This window comes from Emys orbicularis, chromosome 1 (assembly GCF_028017835.1).
Source record: "Emys orbicularis isolate rEmyOrb1 chromosome 1, rEmyOrb1.hap1, whole genome shotgun sequence".
In the NCBI taxonomy this organism is placed as follows: Eukaryota; Metazoa; Chordata; order Testudines; family Emydidae; genus Emys; species Emys orbicularis.
The window spans coordinates 338,772,813-338,798,244 of NC_088683.1; the positions used below are offsets into that span (position 1 = coordinate 338,772,813).

General features: G+C 43.6%; 1 protein-coding gene across 1 annotated transcript in view; it reads right to left on the bottom strand.

The window, feature by feature from the left end:
• CNTN5 (contactin 5) overlaps positions 1–25,432 on the bottom strand; it is a 407,321-nt gene that overhangs the window by 355,823 nt on the left and 26,066 nt on the right. Inside the window, exons 3-4 of the mRNA XM_065397605.1 lie at positions 19,748–19,871; positions 13,299–13,474 (exon numbers count right to left, since the gene is read on the bottom strand). Coding sequence (XP_065253677.1) covers positions 13,299–13,474; positions 19,748–19,871 — 300 coding nt within the window. The remainder of the gene's footprint in view (positions 1–13,298; positions 13,475–19,747; positions 19,872–25,432) is intronic.

The window sequence follows — 25,432 nt, forward strand, 5'->3', positions numbered from 1 at the left end:
AAATTCTATGCAATGGTGGATTAGCCACTGGGCAGACGGGGCCCATTCCCAGGGGTCCCGGCCAACTAGGGGGCCCCGGAAAAAATCCACCACGCCCCGACCCCGCTCTGTGCAGCAGTACTGGGTGGGGGAAGCCTCCCCCAAGGGCCCCTGACCCCACTCTGTGGCAGCAGCTGCAGAATGGGGGAACCCCCCCCTTCCACAGCGGCCCCTGACCCCATCCCTGGCAGAAGCTGTGGGATGGGGGAAGACCCCTCCCAGTGGTCCCTGACCCAACCCAATCCCCAGTAGAAGCCGCGGGGCAGCAGGGTAAGCTCCCCTCCCTAGGATCCACCACCCGTCCCTGGAAGAAGCTGTGGGATGGGGGAAGACCCCTCCCAGTAGTCCCTGACCCCACCCCATCCCCTGTAGAAGCCTCAGGGCAGCAGGGCAAGCCCCTCCTCAGTGCCCACCACCCATCCCTGGCAGAAGCCGCGGGGTGGCAGTGGAAACCCCCGCGCCTGATCCATTCTCCGGCAGAAGCGCCAGGTGGGCAGGGTGGGAGAAGCCTCAGTGCCCTGAGCCTGGTCCTCCGCAGAAGCATAGGGAGTGGTAGGGGAAGCCCCAGTACCGGGACTCCCACTGTGGCCGAGGGACTGGGGGCGCTCTCACTCCCCACTGCAGCCCTGGGCCGAAGCGCAGGGTCAGAGCTTTTCCAATCCTGGGGCCACAGTGGGGCAGGGTGGGCCAGAAAGGAGGAAAGGGGCTGCAGTGGGGGGGGGGGGACCAGAACAGGGGGGACCCTGGGTGGAACAGCGGAGGGCTCTGAGGAAGGGGTAAAAAGGGGTGGGGTTATGGGCAAGGTTGCAGGTAAAAGAGTCAGAACGGGGGCAGGGCCACAGGCGGAAGTGGTGGGGAGGGGCCCCCCACTTGCTCTGGCCCAGGGCCCCCAGAAACCTTAATCCGCCTCTGATTCTATGGGTGGGAAAGTCTGCAAAAATATATCTTTTGTTATAAGCAAAGCTACAGTACCCATTGTCATGGGTTGGATCACAGAAACCCTCTTGGGAGCTGCCACCTGATGTGCCAAGACTACTTCTACCCCTGCTTTCCCTGCCAGCTCAGGACTCCAGCACCCTGTCTTGCTGAGCCAGACACTCCCGTCTGCTGCAACAAAGACCCAGGGTCTGAATTACTTGCCCCAAAGCTGCAGGTTTACCTGAAAGCGGATAACAGAAGTGTTCCTGTCTTTCACACTCAGATGCCCAACTCCCAATGGGGTCTAAATCCAAATAAATCCGTTTTACCCTGTATAAAGCTTATACAGAGTAAACTCATAAATTGTTTGCCCTCTATAAGACTGATAGAGAGATATGCACAGCTGTTTGCTCCCTCAGGTATTAATACATACTCTTGAGTTAATTAATAAGTAAAAAGTGATTTTATAGGATTTAAGTGGTTCCAAGTAGTAACAGACAGAACAAAGTAAGTCACCAAGCAAAATAAAAGAAAATGCGCAAATCTATGTCTAATCAAAGTGAATACAGATAATCTCACCCTCAGAGATGCTTCAGTACATTTTTTCCTCAGACTGGACACCTTCCAGGCCTGGGCACAATTCTTTCCCCGGTACAGCTCTTGTTCCAGCTCAGGTAGTAGCTAGGGGATTCTTCATGATGGCTCCTTCCCTCACTTTGTTCTGTTCCACCCCTTTTATATATCTTTTGCATAAGGCAGGAATCCTTTGTCCCTCTTGGGGTTCCCACCCCCTCCTTCTCAATGGAAAGACACCAGGTTAAAGATGAATTCCAGTTCAGGTGACATGATCACATGTCACTGCAAGACTTCATTGCCCACTTGCCAGCACACACATATACAGGAAGACTTGCAGGTAAAACACACCCATCTGCAGACAATTGTCCTGGTTAATGGGAGTCATCAAGATTCCAAACCACCATTAATGGCCCACACTTTGCATAATTACAATGGGCCCTCAGAGTTATATTTCATATTTCTAGTTTCAGATACAAGAGTGGTACATTTATACAAATAGGATGATCACACTCAGTAGATTATAAGCTTTGTAATGATACCTTACAAGAGACCTTTTGCATGAAGCATATTCCAGTTACATTATAGTCACTCATTAGCATATTTTAATAAAATTATATAGACTGCACAACGTCACACCCATTCCAAAGCCTGGGCTGCTGTGCATTAAGAGTGGCTAGAATTCACTCATTTGGAAACACTCTTTGCATCTTGTCAGTTCCACAAGTTCTAGTAACATCAAAGATAACTTACATTTGAATTGATGTAGCAATAACAAGAGCAGACAGGAAAACAAAGCTCTGTGTTCAGAATTATTGTTAATGTTTTATTTGTAAATCCTCAATTAGGTTATGCATTTGCATCCACATAAGCCAGTAGAAGTCAAGGGAATCAGATTAGTATTGTAAATTCTACTCTACTGGAATAGACTTATACTACATAAAGTTATATCATAAAAAATTTACAGACTATTATTAAGTTCCTTCTCCCAAAGTGCTTTTATAGAAAAAAACACTTCATTACAACTACTAGCTGTTCATCAAAGTTTAGGTTTGTGCAGGGCCGGCCCACAACGTTTTGGCACCTGAGGCAGGGAGCTCAAATGACGCCCCCATGTCTCCTCGCTTGGGCCAAAACTTTGAAAGGTCTCAATTCTGCCTTCTTCCTGTTCTACTCCTCTCATGGTACTGCTCTGCTACCTATCCCAATAAAGGAGAACTAACAACTTATAATGCCTTCTTCAAAAATTTTAAGTAAAACTTTACTTTCAAACACCTAAACAGCAAATGTAACTTTTCTTGTCTGCATAGTAAACACTGGCATTTGTATCTATTTGAATAATCAAAGTGGTGCTTTCAGTGCCTTCTTGGTTGCAAAGATTTGGACTGCTTCCTGAAGGTCCACGGTCTGGGCCAGCTCATGCTCTATTGAGATGGCTGCAAGGCCGACCAGCTTCTTCTGTGTCATTGTGGAGCGTAGATGTGTTTTTATTAACTTCAGCTTGGAGAAGCTGCATTCTTCACTGGCAACTGTTACAGGAAGTGTTAGAAGTATGCGCAGAGCAACAAAAGCATTTGGAAAGAGGGTGGTCATCTTATTTGTGCACATATATTCCAGAACAGCCTTTGAAGTTGATCCTGCTGAAATGTATCTTGAAAGGGCTTTCAGTTCATCACCTAAATCACTCGCATCAATATCGCTCATGTCATCATGTGTCAACACTGTCTCTAGTGCCCTGCATTGCTGGTGTAGGTCTTCTTCAGGTAAAGTGAGGAGTTTTGGAATATCATACAACATCCCAAATATACTGCTGAGTTCCCTGAGCTGCATGAAATGTTCTTCAACCGACTGTATTGCATAATCCAGCACCTGGTTAAAGAATTCAACTTTGAATTGTTGTTTGGGGTCTCTTATGGGATTATCCCATGCCTCGTAATCAAAATGTCTTCTTCTTCGGTGCCTCTTGTATTCTTGAATGGGTGGGAAAATAGCTTCAGTGTGAAGTTCCTCTGCCAACTTCTGTGCACTCTTCAGAACGTTTTGAAATCCCTCATCTGACCGGTAAGACTGTAGGTATGACTTTGCTTTGTCCAGTTGTTCCATTGCTCCAGATATATCAAGGTCAACACCTTGGAGTCTCTTGCTTACAACATTTATTTCAAAGAGTATGTCATGCCACAACACTAAGCCACACAGAAATTTGAAGTTATGTATGTTTCTGGTGATTCCATTTCCCTCTGCCACTGTTCTCCCACGAACAGTTCCTGTCATAGCATTATCCTCCATAATGGCAACCAGGGCTTTGGAGCTGTGCTCCAGCTCCACTGCAGCTCCAGGCAAAAACCTGCAGCTCCACTGCTCCAGAGCTGCTCCGCGCTCCAGCTCCAGGCTCCGCTCCAAAGCCCTGATGGCAACTATGGCATCATCTATCTTCCCAATTTGGTGTTTGGTAGGCTTTATCATCACCACTCGACTTTCCCATTGTGTGGCACTCAGTGGTTTCAGTGTCAGAGAGGATATTCCCAGATGTTGCTTCAAAATTTGCCATCGATGAGTTGATGCAGAGAAAAATACATAGATGCTTTGAATTACATTAAAAAATTCAGCAGCCTCACTAGAAGCTGATGCTGCATCACTGACCACCAAGTTCAATGAATAAGAACTGCATGGGACAAAAAAAGCTCAAGGGTTTTACTCTCGGATTCGTGTCTGCACTCCTCTGTTCTTTCCTCTCATGTTGGCACCATTGCCGTAGCCCTGACCTCTTACGTCAGCTATCGCAATTCCCGTATCTTCCAGCTTTTTAAGAAGCACATTTGTCATACCAGCTCCTGTAATATCATCAGTGTCAATAAATTCTAGAAAATGCTCTCTGACAGTCACCATTGCAGGGACATTTTCACTAGGTTCTGTTGTTGTTACAAAACGCACCATTAAAGTCATTTGTTCCGTATGGCTGATGTCAGGTGTGCAGTCCAGAATAACAGAGTAATATCTTGCTGACTTCAGATCTGCCACAATCTTCTGTTTAACTTTTGTTGCCAGTAACTGTATGATCTCCTTTTGAATTGTTTTTCCAAGGTAGTGGTGTGTGTACATTTCTTGGGTGGTGTCTCTTCTTAGATGCTCCTGGAGTACAGCATCAAACTCAGCCATCAGCGCCACAATTTTAAGTAAGTTTCCACTGTTTGGCACATACAGCTGATCTGAAGTGCCACACAGTGCTAGGTTTTGGGTAGCAAGCATTCTCACAATGGCAATGAGCCTTTTCAGAATATTTTGCCAGTAAAGAGACTTTGATGCAATCTTCTCTTGATGCTGATCATCTATGGTGACCTTTAATCTTAGTCTCATCTCAAGCACTTTCCACCTATGGAATGCTCTGTGGTGATTTCCTGCCTTCTCAAGACATGCCAGATTTCTAGCCAGATTTTTCCAGTCCTTTGTTCCTGTAGAACCCACTGTGCCTGGAACAGGAAGAGTTTTCAACAAAAACAGTATGCAGCATTCTGGGTTTCTGAGTGCATAAACCATGGCCTCTCCACTTTGTCACCATTAGGGATTTCACACCAGTAATGTGTTGGATGGAAACTTCTATTTTCATTGTCTTTGGGGAACATGAAATTTTTCACTTGCTGTGGCCCATGCAGTATAAGTAAGTCCCTCAGGCTACTGCTCAAGTGGGTCCACAGTGCTGGATCATCTAGACTTAGGAAACTAAACTGAGCAGCAACTGTTTCTTGCGCCTCCACCACACTCTCCTCTGATCAACACTTTTCTTCAGGAATGTGCATGGTTACATCCATTTGAGATGGAGATATGAATGCTGCAGTAGCTGCCAGGTCACCTGCACTCTGACTAACTGGAAGATCAGGCACCTCCTCATCACTCACATCCTCACTGGGGCCGGAAGGCTCACCATGAACATTTGTGTCTATGTATCTCAGGAGAGCTCCTTCCTGCTTAGGTAAGAAAGCTTCCTTTGCTTTCTTTCTTTTTCTGAATGCTGCCCCAGAGGGGCGTTTTCTTCTTTCACTCATGACTGCTGTCCCCAGCCAATGGGAGCTGCAGAGCCAGCACTCGAGGTGGATGGGGGAAGCGCACAGAGCCCACGTGGCCATTCCTCCTCCTAGGAGCAGGAGGGACAGGTTGCTGCTTGCGGGGAGCTGCCCGAGGAGAGCGCCACCCGGATCTGGCATCCTGAAGCCCTTCTCGCACTCCAACCTCCTGCCCCAAGCCCCCTTCTGCACCCAAACTCCATCCCAGAGCCCGTGCCCAGCACCCCCTCCTGAAATGCCGGTTTATAGAGCTTTCCAGTTTGTAAAGTGACGGATAACACAGCTGTTCCTGTGTTAAAAGCTTGCAGATAAAGTTTAAATTCTGGCAAATATTTATTATTTGGCAAAATGTTTTTCTCCTTTATTTCTAATAAGGCTTGATATTATTTTGCCTTTTTTGTTTGCTTTCTTAAACCAACATAAATAATGATGCCAGCACAGCCCTGGACATGAGATTTGTTAGGTACTGTATCTACTGCAACAGAGGGAGAAACGGGAGGTAAAGATCATGAAACTTGTGTGTGTTCGTTTGGGGCTATAGAAATATTTGCAATTGTGTTAAGGGTCTGAATAGTTCAGTAGCTGCAAATGCAAGGGCTTGCCACTTTCCAATCAACTATATAAAAATATCCATGGGTATAGTAGTTGTTTATATATCTATACCTATTAACACACATTTCTCAAGTGCTCCATCTTTGAAGATACCAAATAGGTTTTTCAGAGTCCAATTTTTCATTTCAGAGAGGACTGTGGTTTAAGTATGCATGCACAGGGAGGTGACATCATGGTGCTTGTAATGTCTCATTGTTGCTGAACCACATAATAATGACCACAGCAACTTTGTGCATAATTGTATCATGGAGGCTATTGTAACATATGAACCCTTCCGTTTTCTTAGCTTTCTCTATGTTTTTCATGTGTATGCTACAGCATGTGCTTTTTTCTGCACTGCTGCTTGAAAGACTCCTTTAAACTGTCTATGCTGCTTTTTTGGAGCGATGCACCATTGTTCTACTGAATTGAAAGAGCAAGTCTAGTTAGCTACAAGCTTCAAAAAGGTAATTAATTGCCAAAATGATGCAGACCGTGCACCTCAAGCAATTGCATGACCTTATTTCTGTAAATCCCCCTGTAAGGTCTGATCGATTTCTAGAGCACATGGTTTTGGGAAAACAAGAGGAAGTGAATGCCACTATGCAAACTCCAGATCTCATTGCCTCAAACATCTTGGTATGTCATGGTGGTTTTAGACCAGCTTTCAGATCATTATGGTCAAATTGCTGGGCTTTGACTCATTAACTACATGCTAGGTCCTATCTTGCCAAAATTCCTTTTGAATACTTTGCTGCCAGTCTTATCAAACATAACTATGAGAAGTGATCCCATCTCTAATGAATCCTCTTTCCATAGAAACCTACCTCAACTAAACTGAGTTTGGAAACTGCAAAGTGATCTTCAGCTACAATTGTATGGTTAGCCAAGATCTTAGAAAACTAAGCTTCAGTTCAACAACGTGAACATTCACACTGCAGTAGCCTGTATCGTGGCTTCCAGTTTTAGGCACAGGCATAGTACTGAGAGTGTCTTTGTTAGAATCTTGAACAATCCACTTGTATCAATAGATAAGATGAGCTTATGGTGGTGTTAGGATCTTTGAGCCGTGATGATCAGGCACTGGTAGCCTACCTGGGCTGAGGCTGGTTGGGAGTGATAGGACCATATTGAAATTGTTCTGGATCCTTCCTTAAAGGCCCAGTTGATCATTCTGAACTGTGGCCACATGTGGTATTTTCAAGGGTTTGTTTTGGCACTGGTGCTCTCTAGGATCTTTATACTGCCATGGGGAGAGATTTTTTTTAAAGAGGTACAGCCTGGGTCAGTATTATTAAATTGCTCTGAAGATGATAGCCTGCTGAAAATCAAGTTGTCTTTAAATAACTGGTATCTTTTGTGCTTGATGGGCTATAATACCAAGAGTCAAAATTGGATCCAATTAAATCATAGCTTTCCTAAAGATTATATTAATCCAGTCTTTCGATTTTGACCCTTCATTACCAGTATAGTGCTTTGGAATCCCTTGTGAACAAATGACACTATTGTACATAAAACCAAATTGCATTATATGGTACTTAATTATATATCCCAACTATGTAACCGACAAGTTAATGCATTTAAATGCAAGAGAAATGGGCATTACATATAGCACTGAGATACAGAGATTTTACTCAGGATATCTACATATGTAAAGCCCATGAAATTGTTTCACAAAGGCTCTGATTATGCTGTAGAGGATTTTTTTAAAGCATTAGGGATTAACTATCTGCAACATTTTGTTTTAAATACTAAAGACATTCTTTAAACTGCGGTGCAAAGAGCACAAAAAAGCATCTATGAAGCACATTTCAAGTTATAACCCCTGGAATTCAGGTTTCCTAATGGCAACTGCTGATTATCGTTAGCTATAGTGGAACTATTGGGCACTAACATAACTACTACTATATATTGTAATTCCCCCAACAGCCCATGATGAAATTATTCTAACTTTTAAACTACTGCTGCAAGGAAGACTAGTTGAATATTCAGATCTAAATCAACTGAATACCCTGGAAAGCAGTGTGTTCTGATTTAGATATGAACTATCAATTTTGCAGGGTTGGCATATAAAGATGTTTTGAAGCTGGAAACAGCATGAGAAGACTTTACTCTTGATTCATTTTCTTTTTGATTTACTGACACAAATTTCTAACTGACACAGAATCTAAACTTTTGATAGATTACTATGAGCTTTCAGATTCTAAACTCAGCAGGATGTGTGAGGAGTTGGAGATGTCACATTATCAATTCAAAGCTCTCATCAGCATAACCAGTTAATACAGTACAGTGACACCATTTCATATAGTGAATTTCTACATATTATTAAAAATCGCTGCATTATGGGAGAATAGTTGTCAGTCTGGACTATATTAGAAAGGTGATAGAAGTATTAAGAATTAGAAATGAGACAGAAGTATTAAGTATTACTTAATCCTGCCTTGAGTTCAGGGGACTGGACTAGATGATCTGTTGAGGTCCCTTCCAGTCCTACACTTCTATGATTCTATTCCAGACACACACTTCAAAGAGTGAAGAACTATGTGTGAATTAAGATATATTTAAGACTGATAGCCATTAATTATTATTTATTGAGTGCAACAGTGTGCTTGGTACTGTACAAAGGGAAGTTATAGACCCTGCCCTCAAAAATACTACAGTCCAAGTAGACAAATAGACACAAGTAGACACACACAGACAATTATAAACTGGGAGAGATTGTTGTTTTTGTTCTGGGTGGGAGGGAGGATGGTTTGCTAATTTTCTTATGAACAAAACCAACATGTCACTGTTGAGGGGATTAGGGCTGACGGGCCTCATGGAAATGGTGTGCTTATATAAAGAGAAGGCAGAAGCATGGTCACCAGGACAGGAAACAAGTTCTAGTTGTAGGGGATGGCCTGGAAAGTGGGCATCGGCAACTGATGTGGAGGAACTGGTTAGATGTGAAGGAGCATAGAGCAGGAGGGAGGATAAGAGATTAGACTGCACATCATAACTGGAATTGCTGTTTGCTTCAGAGCTGCTCCCAAACTATTAAAAGATTAACACTTTACATTGATGCAATTGGAAATTCTGTTCCTTTCTGCTCTCTCCTCTCCTGCTGCCCCCCCTCCCTCCCCCGGCACACTTCAGCTTGGTTACTTTACATTCTTTTTGTTTCCTTCAATGATTCACCACTCTGCATCTTCTTTTATGGTGCTCTATGCTTCCAACATCCTCCTTCCCGCCTATGCGATTTGCAGCCTTGCCAACCTTCACTTCTGACCTCATCAGCTAGCATTCTACTGTTAACCTATGCTGGAGCAAGCTCTGCTGCCACTCCAGAGCTAACCATTTAAAATAATGATTAGAAAATGCCTACAAGTCTGCAAGTGCAAATGTGAATGCTGATCAAAAATTTCAAATACAAAACCCTCTTCATGTGGTCCAAGTGGAGATGGTGAATAATTCAGTCAGAATTAGTCAAAAGAGAACAAATTTTACTTCACTGTAGCCTTACAAAGGTATACTGGATCCTGAGTATGTTGCAACCGTCAGACCATTAAATTCCATACTGCCTTCTGTATCTCTGGCTCCATCCCCTGAGTAGCTTCTCTTGTTTCAATAAGGGTCAGCTGACCTACATTTTAGTCATTTTTGTGAAGGAGACTCAAACACTGTGTTTCAGTGCCCTGAAACAACCCATATTTACCAGTCGTAATGTTCCATAGCCAAGAAATCATTTTTACAATAGCTTTGTTATATAGAAGGTGAGACCCAGCAGTATTTTCTCAGTGCTGAACTCAGGACTGAGTTCCAAAAATGCCTGATGAGATCACTGTAACATTTTAAGTGTAAATACACTGTACTGTAATATGGAGAATATATTTTGTACCTTTGTAGTCTTATACATTTCAGTATAAAATATGAACAGTGGCACAATTGGTGGAAATCCACCTGTAAAATATATATTTCCCTGCCCTCACACAGAGACACAGTTCCACCACTTTATTAAGGAATTTAGTAATAACAACTGCAGCCATGCAATTTAACTAATTTAAAACCTCATGTTTCAGGGCACTGCCTAGTTGCCAGCAGGAGCTGGGAAATTGGGATCTACTGGATCTAGGCAAAGTTTTTAGACAAATCGTTTATTCACTGAAAAACGGAGTTTTTGTGGAACTGAAACAATTCATAAATTTGACATGAATTCACGTAACGGTTTTGGTTAAATCCCCCCGCCATATTTTTGAGGCTTAGAAGCCATTCACTAAACAGCTGAAGGGGGAGAAGGAGGAGGTGCCAGTGCTCATGCCATGGCTGCCTCTCTTATATCCTTTAGCTCAGTGGTTAAGGCACCATCTTGGGATGTGGAGACCTAGGCTTAATTCCCCCCTCTGCCTAAGGAGAAGGGATTTGAACTTGGGGCTCCTACATTGTAGGAAAGTAGCCCAATCACTGGGTTATAGGATATTCTGGGACAGCTCTCTCTCAAGCCTTGTCTACACTACCAAGTTTTGTCGCCAAAAACTGCCTTTTGGCGACAAAACAGCAAGAGCATACACACTACAATGGGACTTTTGTCACAAAAAATGCCCAGTTTTGGAGACAAAAAACTTCCACCCCATGAGAGACTTTTGTCTTTTCCCCTCCCTTTATTGTCAAAAAAGAGCCAGTGTAGACACTGCTGATTGTTTTGTCAACAGAACTGGCTTCCGGCAGTATCCCACAATGCCTACCCTGATTGCTCTGCTCAGTGTTTTGATCTCTGCTGTCCTGAAGGCATGCGCCCCTCCCCTTTCAAAGCTCCAGGAAGCATCTGTGTGCTGCTCCCTTTGGGGAACAAACAAAGAGCAAATCATTGGAATGCTCCTATTCTGCCCTGCACTAGGAACACAGCAGCAGGCAGACTGCTGCTGCAGGAGGAGGGGGACAGACTGCTGGACTGCTTTGCCATTCCTCAGCACAGAGAGCTCACAGAGCTACTCATGATGCTGCTCTCCACAGCTGAGGGGGCTGTGGAAGAATTTGGAGAGAATCCCAAGATGCGCAGCGATCAGCTCTTCCTTCCCACAACACTGCACTGTGGGATACATACCCATGGTGCATTGCTCACCCTGTCGATGATGGTGTCCCCAATGTGGACATGATCTGTCGACAGAGGGAGCAAGTGTGAACACCCTTTGGTAATTTTTGTTTTGTCGACTTTTGGGTGTCGATATACATTTTGTCAACAAAACTTGGTAGTGTAGACAAGCCCTCAGTCTCTCCTGTTGAAGCTATTCCATTTTGTAGAATTAGTCATTGGAGTAAGCACTTGAACTTGGGACTCCCACCTCCTAGGTGACTGCCCTAACCACCAGCTTATAGAGTCATTCTCACTCTCTTTCCCTGGCCTGATGACAATCCATTGTCATTATGATTGACTGTGCATGACAATGAATTGTCATTCTCATTCTCACTTTCTTTTCCTGGTCCAATGAATATAGACTGGAGATTAGGGCATCGAACTGCGGGGAGGAAAACCCAAGTTCAAGATCGGTTCTAATGCTTATTTAATTATTTATATGAAGTGGAACAGCTGCAGCCACAGAGATGAGACAGCCTACACCAGAATATCATATAACCAAGTGGTTAGATGCAAGTTCAAATTCCTTCTTCCCATTAGGCAGAGGGGAGAATTTCACCCAGGTCTCTCATATCCTAGGTGAGAGCAGTAACCGTTGGGCTAAACATTATAAGGGAGCTGCTGCTGCTCTTGCCATTGCCGCTTCTTGTTTCATGAATCTAGCCTTTTGAAAATGCCTGAAACTGATTTTTTAGATATGCTGAAATTTTTCACAATTTTCAGATTTGGTTTGGATTGAACCGATTTTTTTTTTCCAGAAGTGCCAGCAAATAAAAATATCAGTTATTTGCCCAGCTCTTACTCTTACTGCATTCCCATCTCTTACTAAATCCTTGTATAATATAGCTTGATGTGTCATAGGGTACGTCTATACCCAGCCGCTAGTTCGGCGGCTGGCAATCGAAGTTCTGGGTTCGACTTATGTCTTGTCTGGACGCAATAAGTCGAACCCGGAAGTGCTCGCCGTCGACTGCGGTACTCCAGCTAGACGAGAGGAGTACCGCGGAGTCGACGGGGGAGCCTGCCTGCCGCGTGTGGACCGAGGTAAGATCGAACTAAGGTACTTCGAACTTCAGCTACGTTATTCACGTAGCTGAAGTTGCGTACCTTAGTTCGATTTGGGGGGTTAGTGTAGACCAAGCCATAGAATGGATGTTTGCCTTACTGAGAAGCAACAAGGATAAGCCACTGCTGGAGGGAGGATACCTGAATCCGTGCAAAAATGTGCATTTCCTCAATGGCAACTAGTGGCTCATGAGAAAGCTGGAATATTTAAACAAGAATATTTTCTTAACAATCTATAGAATGTTACTCTGAATCATGAAATGGATATATCTATTTATATATTTTATAGATATAAATATACACACATGTAGTGACAAAGATCTATCTATCTATATTTGTCACTATATATAGATACATATAAATTGCAAACAACACATTATCATAGATGCTGGACCATTTAATTTTCTATTTTTACATTCACTAACGAATTTTTCATTTATTTAATGATTATTCATTTAATTCCAATTTTCTGACATTAACATAATTCATTTTATCACAGTCTCTTATAGCTGAGTGTGTGTGTGTGTGTGTGTACACAAAGCTATAGTGATGGATAAAACGAATGTAGGTTATGTACTGATGGATAAAATGAATTTAGGTTATGTACACACAAAGCTCTATATGCTAAAATGAATTATGTTGTCATCAGAAAATTAGCATTACATGAAAAATATCACTGGAGAATGTAGAAATTGAAAATTTAATTTTACAGCAACTGTGGTTTTTACAAGATTCCTCTGGCTGGCCTCAGACTCTTAAAAGTTGCACAAGTAACAGCTCTCTCTCTCATAAACAAAGTAGTTTATTTCTAACCCTCCCACTTAGCCTGGAATAATAAAGTCTGTACATAATAATACTATTTCTATAGGGCATTTTAAAATTACAGTACAGAACCTTATTAAGCAGTGTAATAGTTGAATCCATGTTAAAATACTGTTACTCACATGCAAACTGAAGGGTGGCCTCTCTGCTCAAAATACTTCCAAACACGTTGGTGGTTAAACATTGATATTGCCCAGAATCCTTTGCTTCATTGGGATTGCTGATGATAAAACTTCCTTCTATCAAACTGTAGCGGTAATCACTTTCAATATCAATTTCAGTTCCATTTCGTAGCCATCTTGGGAGAAAATGGGAGAAACTACTTCAGCAATTGTCTGGAAAAGGACGCTTCTGAAACCATGTCAAAGATGTAAATGAGTCAAGATGATTATCATAGGCGGTGCTCATACCAATGTCTTTATTAAGGTCACCAGATACTTCCCATTATAAGATCCTGTTTTCAATTGTTTGTAACTTTACCAAACTTTAACAGTTTGAGCTGATTTTTTTTTTTTTTTTTTTTTGAAACTTTCAGCTAAAACAGTTTAGACATTTCTGAGAACCAGGGTAGTGGAAAATACATTGTTTTGAAAATATGAAAAAATACAGAAAGCCTTTGACAAGGTCCCTCACCAAAGGCTCTTAAGCAAAGTAAGCTGTCATGGGATAAGAGGGAAGGTCCTCTCATGGATCGGTAACTGATTAAAAGATAGGAAACAAAGGGTAGAAATAAATTGTCAGTTTTCAAAATGGAGAGAGGTAAATAGTGGTGTCCCCCAGGGGTCTGCACTGGGACCAGTACTATTTAACATATTCATAAATGATCTGGAAAAAGGGGTAAACAGTGAGGTGGCAAAATTTGCAAATGATACAAAACTACTCAAGATACTTAAGTCTAAAGCAGATTGCGAAGAGCTACAAAGGGATCTCACAAAACTGGATGACTGGGCAACAAAATGACAGATGAAATTCAGTGTTGATAAATGCAAAGTAATGCACATTGGAAAACATAATCCCAATTATACGTATAAAATGATGGGGTCTAAATTAGCTGTTACCACTCAAGAAAGAGATCTTGGAGTCATTGTGGATAGTTCTCTGAAAACATCCACTCAATGTGCAGCAGCAGTCAAAAAAGCTAACTGATTGTTGGGAATCATTAAGAAAGGGATAGATAATGAGACAGAAGATATCATATTGCTGCTATATAAATCCATGGTATGCCCACATCTTGAATACTGTGTGCAGATGTGGTTGCCCAATCTCAAAAAAGATATACTGGAATTGGAAAAGGTTCAGAAAGAGCAATAAAATGATTAGGGTTATAGAACAGCTTCCATGTGAGGAGAGATTAATACAGGGGTCGGCAACGTTTGGCACGTGGCTCGCCAGGGTAAGCACCCTGGTGGGCCGGGCCAGTTTATTTACCTGCTGACACGGCAGGTTCGGCCGATCGCGGCCCCCACTGGCCACGGTTCGCCGTCCCGGGCCAATGGGGGGGGGGCGGGAAGCAGTGAGGGCGAGGGATGTGCTGGCCGCGGCTTCCCGCTGCCCCCATTGGCCCGGGACAGCGAACCGCGGCCAGTGGGGGCCGCGATCGGCCGAACCTGCTGCGTCAGCAGGTAAATAAACTGGCCCGGCCCGCCAGGGTGCTTACCCTGGCAAGCCGCGTGCCAGAGGTTGCCAACCCCTGGATTAATAAGATTGGGGACTTTTCAGCTTGGAAAAAATAGACGACTAAGGAGGGATACGATAGAGGTCTATTAAATCATGATTGGTGTGGAGAAAGTAAATAAGGAAATGTTTTTGTAGACTGATTTAAGTTCACCATGTGGTTTTCCTGATCATCTCAAATCCAACTCTCTATATTCTAATAATCAAATACCCCATTATTGTTACCTGTCTCTTCCTAATAAGTGGGATTCCCTCCCATGGAAAGGTATCCTCAGTGCGAGAAGATACCACATCATCTGGAAGGAAGGTCCCAACTATGGGATTGTTTTCCTCTGTTCCAGCTTGATGCTCTCCATCCCCAAGACTTTCATCCTCCTCAATATCACAAGGGTTGTCAGACTGCTCTACTATATCCCAGAAAGTCTCATCTATGTACCTCTCTGTCTCCCTTAGCTCCTCCAGTTCAGGCACTCTGGTCGCAAGAACCCATATTCTGAGGGCTATGAGTTGCTTGAATCAAATGTACACATATACCACCTACCCAAGAGGCAGGTAATCATACATGCTACAATCAGTGCAATAAACTGGATAGCGCCACTCTGCTGCCTGCATTATTTGTACTCTTGCAGGGTATATTTGTGTGTGTGTCTGTGTGTGTGCATGTGTTTTTTATTTGGGACAGGGGTGGCTGTTGGCCAAAGTTTATAGAACAGGGGTGGGCAAACTTTTTGGCCTGAGGGACACATCTGGGTGGGGAAATTGCATGCAGGGCCATGAATGTAGGGCTGGGGCACGGGGTTGGGGTGCGTGAGGGAGTGTGGGGTGTGGGAGGGGGTGTGGTGTGCAGGAAGGGGCTCAGGGCAAGGGGTTGAGGCAGAGGAGGGGTGCGGGGTGTATGAGGGGGCTCAGGGCAAGGGGTTGGGGTGCAGGAGGGGTGTGGGGTGCGGCAGGGGGTTGGGGTGCAGGCAGTGGGCTCAGGGCAGGGAGTTGGGGTGCAGGGTGCAGGAGGAGTTTGGGGTGCAGCTCCGGCCCAGCACCGCTTACCTGGAGCGGCTCTGGGGTGGCAGCGGCGCGCACTGGGGCCAGGGCAGACTCCCTGCCTACCCTGGCCCCGGCCCCAGCCCCGGCCCCACGCCGCTCCGGGAAGCAGGCGGCACCACGTCCCTGCGGCCCCTGGGGGGGCGGGCAACCATAGCCAATGGAAGCTTCGGGGGAGGTACCCAGCGTGTGGACCCCTCTGCCTCCCCCCTCCCCCAGGGGCCGCAGGGACGTGGTGCCGGCCGCTTCCCGGAGCGGTGGGGGGCCCGCAGCGCCACGGGAGTGGCAATCCTGCGGGCCGGATCCAAAGCCCTGAGGGACCGAAGCCAGCCCGCGGACCGTAGTTTGCCCACCCCTGTTATAGAATGTTTATTGGGTGTATCTGCCTCTCACGCTCCTTACAAAATTCCTGTTTGCAGGTCTGGGCTGCTGCAGGTACTGGAACTGAAAGCAGGGAGTCCGTCTCCCCTGTGCTTTGAATGACCCACCCCGGTGGGCCCAGGAGCCATAGAGGAAGAAGCTGCTTGATTCAAATGCAGAATGCACAAGAGCTGAACTTGTGGGAAAGGCAACAAGGAAAATTAACTGGGATGAGGAATCTGGGTTGTGGTGTGGTAGGGAGACTGAAATTGTCTAGAAAAGGAGACTAGGGTTCAGGGCTGAGACTAGTACTTTGAGGAGCTAGTAGGTGGACAGAGAAGTCTGAGTTGGGGAGAAGGAGATCCCCCTGCTGAACGAACAAGGTGCACATACTAATCTTGGGGTGAGTGAGTTTGTTTGGCTGTTTGTGTTTTTTCTTTCTCTTTCAGATTATTTCAGTTATTTTCAGTTATTTCAGTTACTGGGTCAGTTGGGATTGTGTGTCTGGGGACTGTCTGAGCCTTTGTTCCCTGGATCATCCTTGACCATCTTTGATCAACCTCAATCAGCCTTGTGATCACCCTCCCGTTGTGTGATTAATGAGGGGATAGGGCTGACTTAGGAGAGAAGGCCTTAAAAGCCAGAGGCTAAGCAACCATGGGGAGCTAGCAAACAGGGGAGTTTGTGAGGGAGCCGTAATATAATCGCTATGGTTAGGAAGGGCTGCATCACCAGTGCCAACGCTGCTCCTGTCTCCTCCACCTGCGCCTGTATCCAGACAGACAACCTAACCATGGATGCCTCTACCCAGATCCTGGTGTGGACTTTCAGATACTGTGGTCTGCATTTCCCACTCACAGAAAGCCAGGCTCGGGGGTCCATCCAGTGTGAAAGGTGCCTGCTGGTGCAATCTCTCAGGAAGCAGGTGGTAGAGCTACAGGAGGAGGAGTATCTAATGCTGTATGGTGCTATTGCTGACACATACTGCCAACACAAAAAGATATATTTGCACAAGAACAACCTTGTGCAGTCATAGATCAGGAACTTTCAAGTGAGCGCTCAGATGTATTATCATATTATTTCTATAGCACCACCAGTTTACAGAGCAATCGACAGCAAAGCAAATAAGAAGTTTCTGCTTCAAGGAGTTTACAACATGAGGATGGCATAGCAGTATACAATGGAATGGAGAGCAAACACCAAGTGGTGCATGGTTATTGTATAAAGAATAGTTCATAGAATAAGTGAGGGAGGGGGGTGAGTTTTTGAAAGGAGGGGTGGGAAAGGAGCTTGAAGAAGATTGATTAGGAGGCCTTTGTGAGCATGAGGGTGGCAGAAAGAATGAAGTCTTTGTTGGGTGAGGGAGAAAAAGGGAGCTGTTAAGAAAGAGACAAGGGAAGAGCCCAGAGAAGTGGGAAGGGATGTGGGAGGGGCTCAGGGTGGAAAGGTGCAAAATATTAAACAAAAAAAGTGTACGATTAAAAAAAAATTAACAAAAATAGTTTTCTTGCTCATAATTATACACTGGTCAATGCTCTCTTTGAGAACTGACACACACATCTCTGCCCTCCTGTCCCCCTCCTCCCCCCCGATACATTTGCACTACATAAGTGACTTATAAACAACCCTGTTTTCTTTTCATTCAAACAATCATCAAAATCAGGGCTGGATTTACGGGCAGGCGACCCAGGCAACCACCTGGGGTGCAGGACTTGGGAGGCACCGGGCTCATATATTCACAGATCCTAGCATGCAAATTTATTGTTTTATATGACAGGGATAAATCATGCATGTAAATCATGCATCCAACTCGTGAAATGGGCTCAAAATGCAATAAAAAAAAGTATTCAAAAGTTTAACAAATGGGGGGGAGGCACTAAAGGTGCTCCTCGCGTGGGGCACCATTTGGTCTAGGGCCGGCCCCGATCAAAATGACAGTTGCAGGAAACACTCTGGTCATTACTGATGCAAGAACCAAAATGTGGATTCCTTTAATGCACCAAGATGTTTGTTTTTTTCAGGCAACATTTCAGCGATGCTGATTTTTTTTTTTTTTTGGTAGTATTTTTGGTACTGTCTCACAATAATAGAGAGAAAGCTTCAGCCACTACACAGCAGAAAATCTAATTCTTCCTTTTTATTCAGGAAAAAAATACCATAAAAATACCTCACACATTTTGAGGCATTGAATAAGACAGTTACAGAGTTAAGACAGATTTTCAGGTGAGATGTGAAATGAAATGGAGATCCAGTTGACTGGTGAAAGAAAATCTCATTTTTGCCTAAAGGCTGACAGAAATAGTAATATTTTACTTATCAGTTTTATGCTACTCAGATGTTGGTATTTAAGAATGAAAAACCTATGCTCGTTTCTGCATGAGGAACACACAGCACCTAGTTGAGGAATGGGTGGCTTGAGGGATGAGAGGGAGTGGGAAGGGGGGAAAATGGTTGCATAGTTTTTAAACTTTACTTTCAAAAACCTTTAAATGTGCTTTTAAAACTTTCAAAGTCCCATTTTCAAATAGCAGCACATCACAATCAAGCCTTTTGGAATCTTTTCAATGCTTATATGTAACGATTTGTTTCCAATACTTCTACTTGCATCTACTTGGAATCTCTATCCTTTGTTAAATAAACTTATACTTTATTTCCCTATAAATATATCTCTGTACTGTGTGTTACATGGAGTGTGATCTGAGGTGGAACTGGTACGCTGGATGTACAGTTTCGCTGGGAGCCTGGATCTGTGAATACTGAAAAGGGGTTGGACACTCCAGGGAAATGCTCAGAGTACTGGAGTGTGCCCATCGCAAACATGTAGAGAGACAGTGGGGCCTGTGGGAAGTGCTCGTGTTGCCCATGACCAGTGGAGTTGGGTAGCTGATCCCTGCAAAGGGCAGGTGGTAGTGGGGTGAGCAAATAGTAGCACGCCTCGTCCTTCTGTGTTTCTATGGCTGGGAGAGGTTTGCATGGAAATTTAGAGGCAAGAGCCTACCCATTTGCTCAGTGTATAAATGAAGATGGAGAGGATAGGGCACTGGATTATGACTCAGAAAATTGGGGTTCAGTTCCTGGCTCAGCCACAGACTTCCTGTGTAACCTTGGGCATATCACTTAATTTACCTAGTGCCTCAATTCCTCATCTGTAAAATGGGATAGCACTTCCTAATCTCACACTGGTGTGGGAATAAAATCCATTATTGATTTTGAACTGTTCAGATACTAAAATGATGTGGGTCAGATAATTATTTAGAGACCTCTCCACATGGATGGACACATTTTGGGGGTGTGGGGCTATAATTCCTGCCAGTTCCCTTTTCCACTTGCCTCCTTAGAGTCCCCACTGGTCTCAGAGCCCAAGGAACAGGGAAATTGTGCGTAGGCTGCTGAACCTTTCCATTGCTTTGTTCACCAGCCACATGCTGCTGTTCAGAAGGAGAGCACGCTGGCCAAACATTCTGAACGCTGCAAAAAATTCTCAACGGATTCACTGTACCTGTAAATAGGAGCAGGGTTTCCTCGTGCTTGACAATTCAGAGACACTTTCTTCTCTTCAGAATCAGTAGGGAAAATCACATCATCTGGCTCTTGTACAAACACCGGCCCGTAATCAACACTTTCTGCAGAAATACAAGGGGCCTGAGTTTCAGAAGTCTTAGTAAATGTTACCTTATCAGAGCTCTTATGTACTCAGGTTATAATATCACACTACATTGTATATGTTCTTTCCACAGACTGAACATCAAATTCCTCCAGATGCTGTGGGTTTAAAAACTAAAAAATGATAAGGAAACACCACTGCAGTAAATTCAGAGACAATGGTACTTGAATATTGTTTCCTTACAAATTTACTAAATTAGTTTGTAAGGATAATAAATAATTTAAGCATGGGGAAAGGTCATGTAACATTGCCCTTCTGCTGAGCAGCAGCAGATATTGGGGCTTTATAGGTCGGTCTCCCATTGGATAAGGAATCAGTGACATGGACACTGGGTATTTTCTTAGTGTAACTTGTTCTATTTGCACTCTATACACCTATATACAGTTATATATACATCTATATACAGTTCCCAGGAAGCAATTCTTCCCCAAGAGTTGACTTTAGTTAGAAATTAAGCTGCTTTCAACAGCTCCCCCAAAAGAGATTGTAGCATAGGCGCCGACTCCATGGGTGCTCTGGGACTGGAGCACCCACAGAAAAAAATAGCCGGCACCCTGCTGATCAGCTCCGCCTCTTCCCCCCCAGTGCCTCCCACCCACTGCTGATCAGCTGTTCAGACTCAGGCAGGAGGTGATGGGGTGGGGAGAGGGAGGAACAGGAGCAGGACAAGGCGGGGTGAAGGCATGGCATGCTCGGGGAGAGTGGGAAGAGGCGGAGTAGGGTGGGGTCTGAGGGAAGGGGTGGACTGGGGGCAGGACCTGGGGTATAGTGGGGGTCGAGCACCCCCAAGGAAATCAGAAAATTGTCCCCTGTGGATTGTAGCACAAAATAAACACCACCACCTCCTTTATTTCAGGGCTGTAAAATAGTCTCACACTAAGGAAAAGAATTTGTAAAATTATTTGTAACAGCACCAGCTGATGAGTCCTGCCACAGCTGTGTGTATGTTGAAATCTAAAATGTACTTTTCCTCCCATGTGACCTGTGAATTTGGTATCTCTCTTTCTCTCTACTTAGAGAATATTAGTATATAAGCATTAGTATTACTGACCTGAGGGAGACTGGTATGCATTGAATCTATGGGCCAAATCTAGATGTGGTGTGTAGAAGGAGTGTAAATTTCAAATTAGTAAGTAGGTGTGAGTATAATGTGTCTGATCATGTAAGTCTCAGCAAGTGTAATACAGGGTAGTAGAATTAAAATACAGTGTAATTTATACCAACTTAGATTCCCTCCCAATTCTCTTAGGGCACGTCTTCACTACCTGCCGGATCGGCAGGTAGCAATCGATCTATTGGGGATCGACTTACCGCGTCTACTGAAGACGCGATAAAATCGATCCCTGATCGCTCTGCCGTCGACTCTGGAAATCCACCGCAGCAAGAGGTGGAAGCGGAGTCGACCGTGGCGCGGCAGCGGTCGACTCGCCGCCGTCCTCACAGCCAGGTAAGTCAACCTAAAATACGCAACTTCAGCTACGCTATTCACGTAGCTGAAGTTGCGTATCTTAGGTCGACCCCTCCCATAGTGTAGACCTAGCCTTAGACTCACCTCTGAATTTGGCCCAGTGCCTGTAATTTAATTTGCAATTACTGGTCTAAGGATTTGCAGGCAAAATTTCCCATTACACACAATGAAACACATAGGAGCAAGGGTTCATCTATCATGGTTTTACAGTTTTAAATGTTCACATAATAAAACTCCTCCAAGGTTTTTCCAAAATCATCTGAGGATCTTGGGGAGAGCATTTTGCAGTAGGCTGTTTAAGTCAGCCTAATATATTTGCAGAAACACATGTTGGCAGTTGGCTCCTTATCACCCTCCTATCACGGCAGGCTGCCAAACTAGAAATAAGCTATCCCAGGACTAGCTTTGTATGTGCACCTGAGAAAACACCTCACTTAGGCATTTCTGCTTGCTGTTGACAGAAAAAAATTGCCTTCTTTGGTCACTTTTTGGAACCCACCCCTTTTTTTTGACCACGGGCTCCCCTTTTGGCAAACTGCACTAAGTGAATTAAGGCACACAGAGCTGCACGGTTTGGGCTGGTCCATAATCCCAATGAACACCATTAAAGTGATTCAACTCACAATAGAAGCTGGTTTTAAAACAGGTGGACACTTGTACAAAAAAGTTGAAAATATTTTTTTCTGTTTTTCAGTAATGGACATTTGTCAGATCGTCTGACCTAGGTAAAGAAGTGAACTTAAACCATACAAATTTGCCTTCACTATTATAGAGCTCTCAGCATTTTAAAGATTACACAGTACTATATATATGGGATAGAGGAGTCTGGTGACCAATGCACAAGAGAGACCAATCAGAGCAGAATAAGAAAGAAGAACAGTGACTTACTTCCTTTACAGGATCAAGAAATAAAATACCACTGTGCTCATTACCAGCTCCTTACTTAACACTGATGTATGATGACAAGTTTTAAAAACAAATATCTAAATTTAAGAAGAGTGACAGATCCATGCATAGTTCAATAAAGCACTTATATTTCACCAGTAGTGAACTAATGTAACATTGAGTCTATAACATTAACATTTGCCAACTATTATCACAATCACCTCCTATCCTACTTATAGGGAAAACAGTGGGTAATCTGAAGTAATATTGAGACAAGTGTTGACAAATTATGACTTTTGATGGGGAAAAAACCTTCTAATTCAATTCTAATGGTAATACCCTTTTAAAATTCCATATAGTAACTGCTGTGGCACTTCATTGTAAATCCATTAATAATTCAGGACAACTTTAATGGGTGAGGGAGGGGTACATAACCTGGGCATCGTGACTTTCTATATTTCTAAATGGGAGGGTTATGCAGATAGACAGCAGAAGGATTCTGGGAGTAGGGGTCCTAATATACCAAAAGGGGGGTTTAGAGTATGAAAAAAGGATGAGAATCACAGGAACTGTTCACTGGTTGACCGTTTTGTCAGACAAATGTTGATGTCATATAGTTGATTCTCTCTAGAAATTGTACTCTATTAAGATCTGTGTGTCTTTTTGTTTATTCAGTTCTTTCTGTATTAGGAAAAGGCCAAACAAAAGCTACAGTAGAACCTCAGAGTTATGAACTGACCAGTCAACCACGGACCTCATTTGGAACTGGAAGTACGCAATCAGGCAGCAGCAGAGACAAAAAAAAAAAAAAAAAAAAAAGGCAAATACAGCACAATACTGTGTTCAAGGTAAGCTACTAAAAGAATAAAGGAAAAGCACAGCATTTTTCTTCGGAAATTGTAAAGTTTCAAAGCTGTATTAAGTCAATGTTCAGCTGTAAACTTTTGAAAGAACAAACAGAATGTTTTGTTCAGAGTAACGAACATTTCAGAGTTCTGAACAACCTCCATTCCCAAGGTGTTCATAATTCCGAGGTTCTACTGTAGTTATTCTTTCAATCTTTTTTAATAAAGATGTGTTTACGTATGTTGAAATGAATCAAATGCTTATTGCTAGTTAAATGTAGAAAATCTAAAAAATAAAAGATATAACTTCAGATACTTGTATTTCTACTAACACAAGATTAAAACTAGCTCAACAATGTGTGAAGCAAACAAGTCAGAGCAGGTGCAATGGACAATCCCCAATTTCCATTTCTTTCAGGTTTTTCCCCCTCTATGCTTACAGTAGCATAGTATCTTAATGCCATTGTCTATATCAACCCACTGCTGCAAAACAATTAAAGGGACTGGTTGATCCTGCAAATAGTTACTTCAGCATGTTTGTTGTAAGACCATCTGTAGACACATGGCTTCAGTGGAATTTATGTACAGGAGTTTTTCAGATCAGGCTATGATTCTATATTTCTTCTATAAACAATAAGCTATTGTTGTGTCATTTACATTATATAAGTTATTTTACATCCTGTACTAACGGCCTAAGTCAGCACCAGCTTTTTCTCACAACCAAAAGATTCAGTTGGTAATCCAGCCTTTAAGCAAGCTAAAAATACTAATAAAAATGACCTTCAGTTGTTTCTTGCAATTCAGCTGCATGCCAAGGTAGACTACTAGAATAAGAAATTGATGAGACTAGAGTTTAGCAAGAAGCAACGGTGGTTTATAAAATCAAGCCATGGTTTCAAGTCTAGATGCTATCTTATCCAAATATTCCGACGTTTGGTGGTATGGTGGGCTGTGTGTTCAAGTGTATTTGCAGTAGCTTGGGATAGTGGTAAGAAAAGAAAAACGTGTAGCATTTACTATGGAGTATTTTGTTACCTATACTACATCTGTTCTGACCTTACTCAGGACCAGCTCCAGCTTTTTTGCCGCCCCAAGCGGCGAAGAAGGGAAAAAAAAAGAAAAAAGAAAAACCTGATTGAGCTGCCACCAAAGTGCCGGCGAAGAGAAAGTGAGGGACTGAAGGACCCGCCGCCGAATTGCCGCCGCAGACCCGAACGTGCTGCCCCAACAACGGACAGAGTGCCGCCCCTTTCTATTGGCCGCCCCAGGCACCTGCTTCCTTCGCTGGTGCCTGGAGCCGGCCCTGACCTTACTTCTATTTGCTATCCTGTCTGCAACAGTATCTGTCTTTCATTCTGCCTTTATCAAACTGACAACCTTGGAGTTCTTGTTGGTAGTAACAAACTCCAAGTCCCGTTCCTATGGGTTGAATGCCCTGCTGTAACATGGAGGGTTTTACTGATGTCTGGAGTAAAAGTTAAAAATAATATGGAAGGTTTAATGAATGAAAACTAGAAGTCAATTGGTTAGTCCAAATTCTTGTAAAATCCCAATGATTGCAAATCTATTATACTCTCACTAGTGCCACTGAGCACAGATCTAGGTAATACTAAAACATATACCTCAATTAATCTCAGTTGTCAGAATGGAGCATATGATTAGAGGCAGCCTCTCAAACCTGTTCATACAACAAAGTTATCAACTTCCGTGATTTTTTTCACCAGTGACATGATTTGCGGGGACTAGAGTCAGTCTCCTGATAACGCAAGAAGCTCTAGGCCTGTCAAGAATTTGTGCCCTCTGGATGGATGCACCATTTGCCTGCCTCCTGCGGCAAAATAACCAGTCAAAGCTGTTGCAGGAAGAGCTCTCTCTCCTCCTCCCCATAGCAAATCAATGCCATTCTCACAGAAGGGCTCTAAAGAGCCCACAGGGCGGCTCCTCTCCCCTCCTCTCCTGTGAGCAAATGAGGACAGGATGGCAACACCTGCCTGGGAAGGGGTGAAGAGCTCCTGGAGCTGCCCACTCCCCAGCCTGGAAGGGAAAGAGGGGGCTATTGTAATACTGGACCTAATTGTGAGCTCAGCTGAGAAAAGTGAAAGTTTATAAGATATCACAATAACTGATAACAACACATGTTGGTGGGAACGATATGAAAGGGAGACAGAAAAGCTGAAACAGTCCATACAAAAAGGCTTTACTGGTATAACTCAAGGGCTATGTTAAGATCATGCCTGGTAAACTAGAGGAGTTGAGGATCGAAAATCAATAAACCAAAATTGGTGTGTTGGGCCTAATTGCTAGATAAAGTAATGAGGGGCC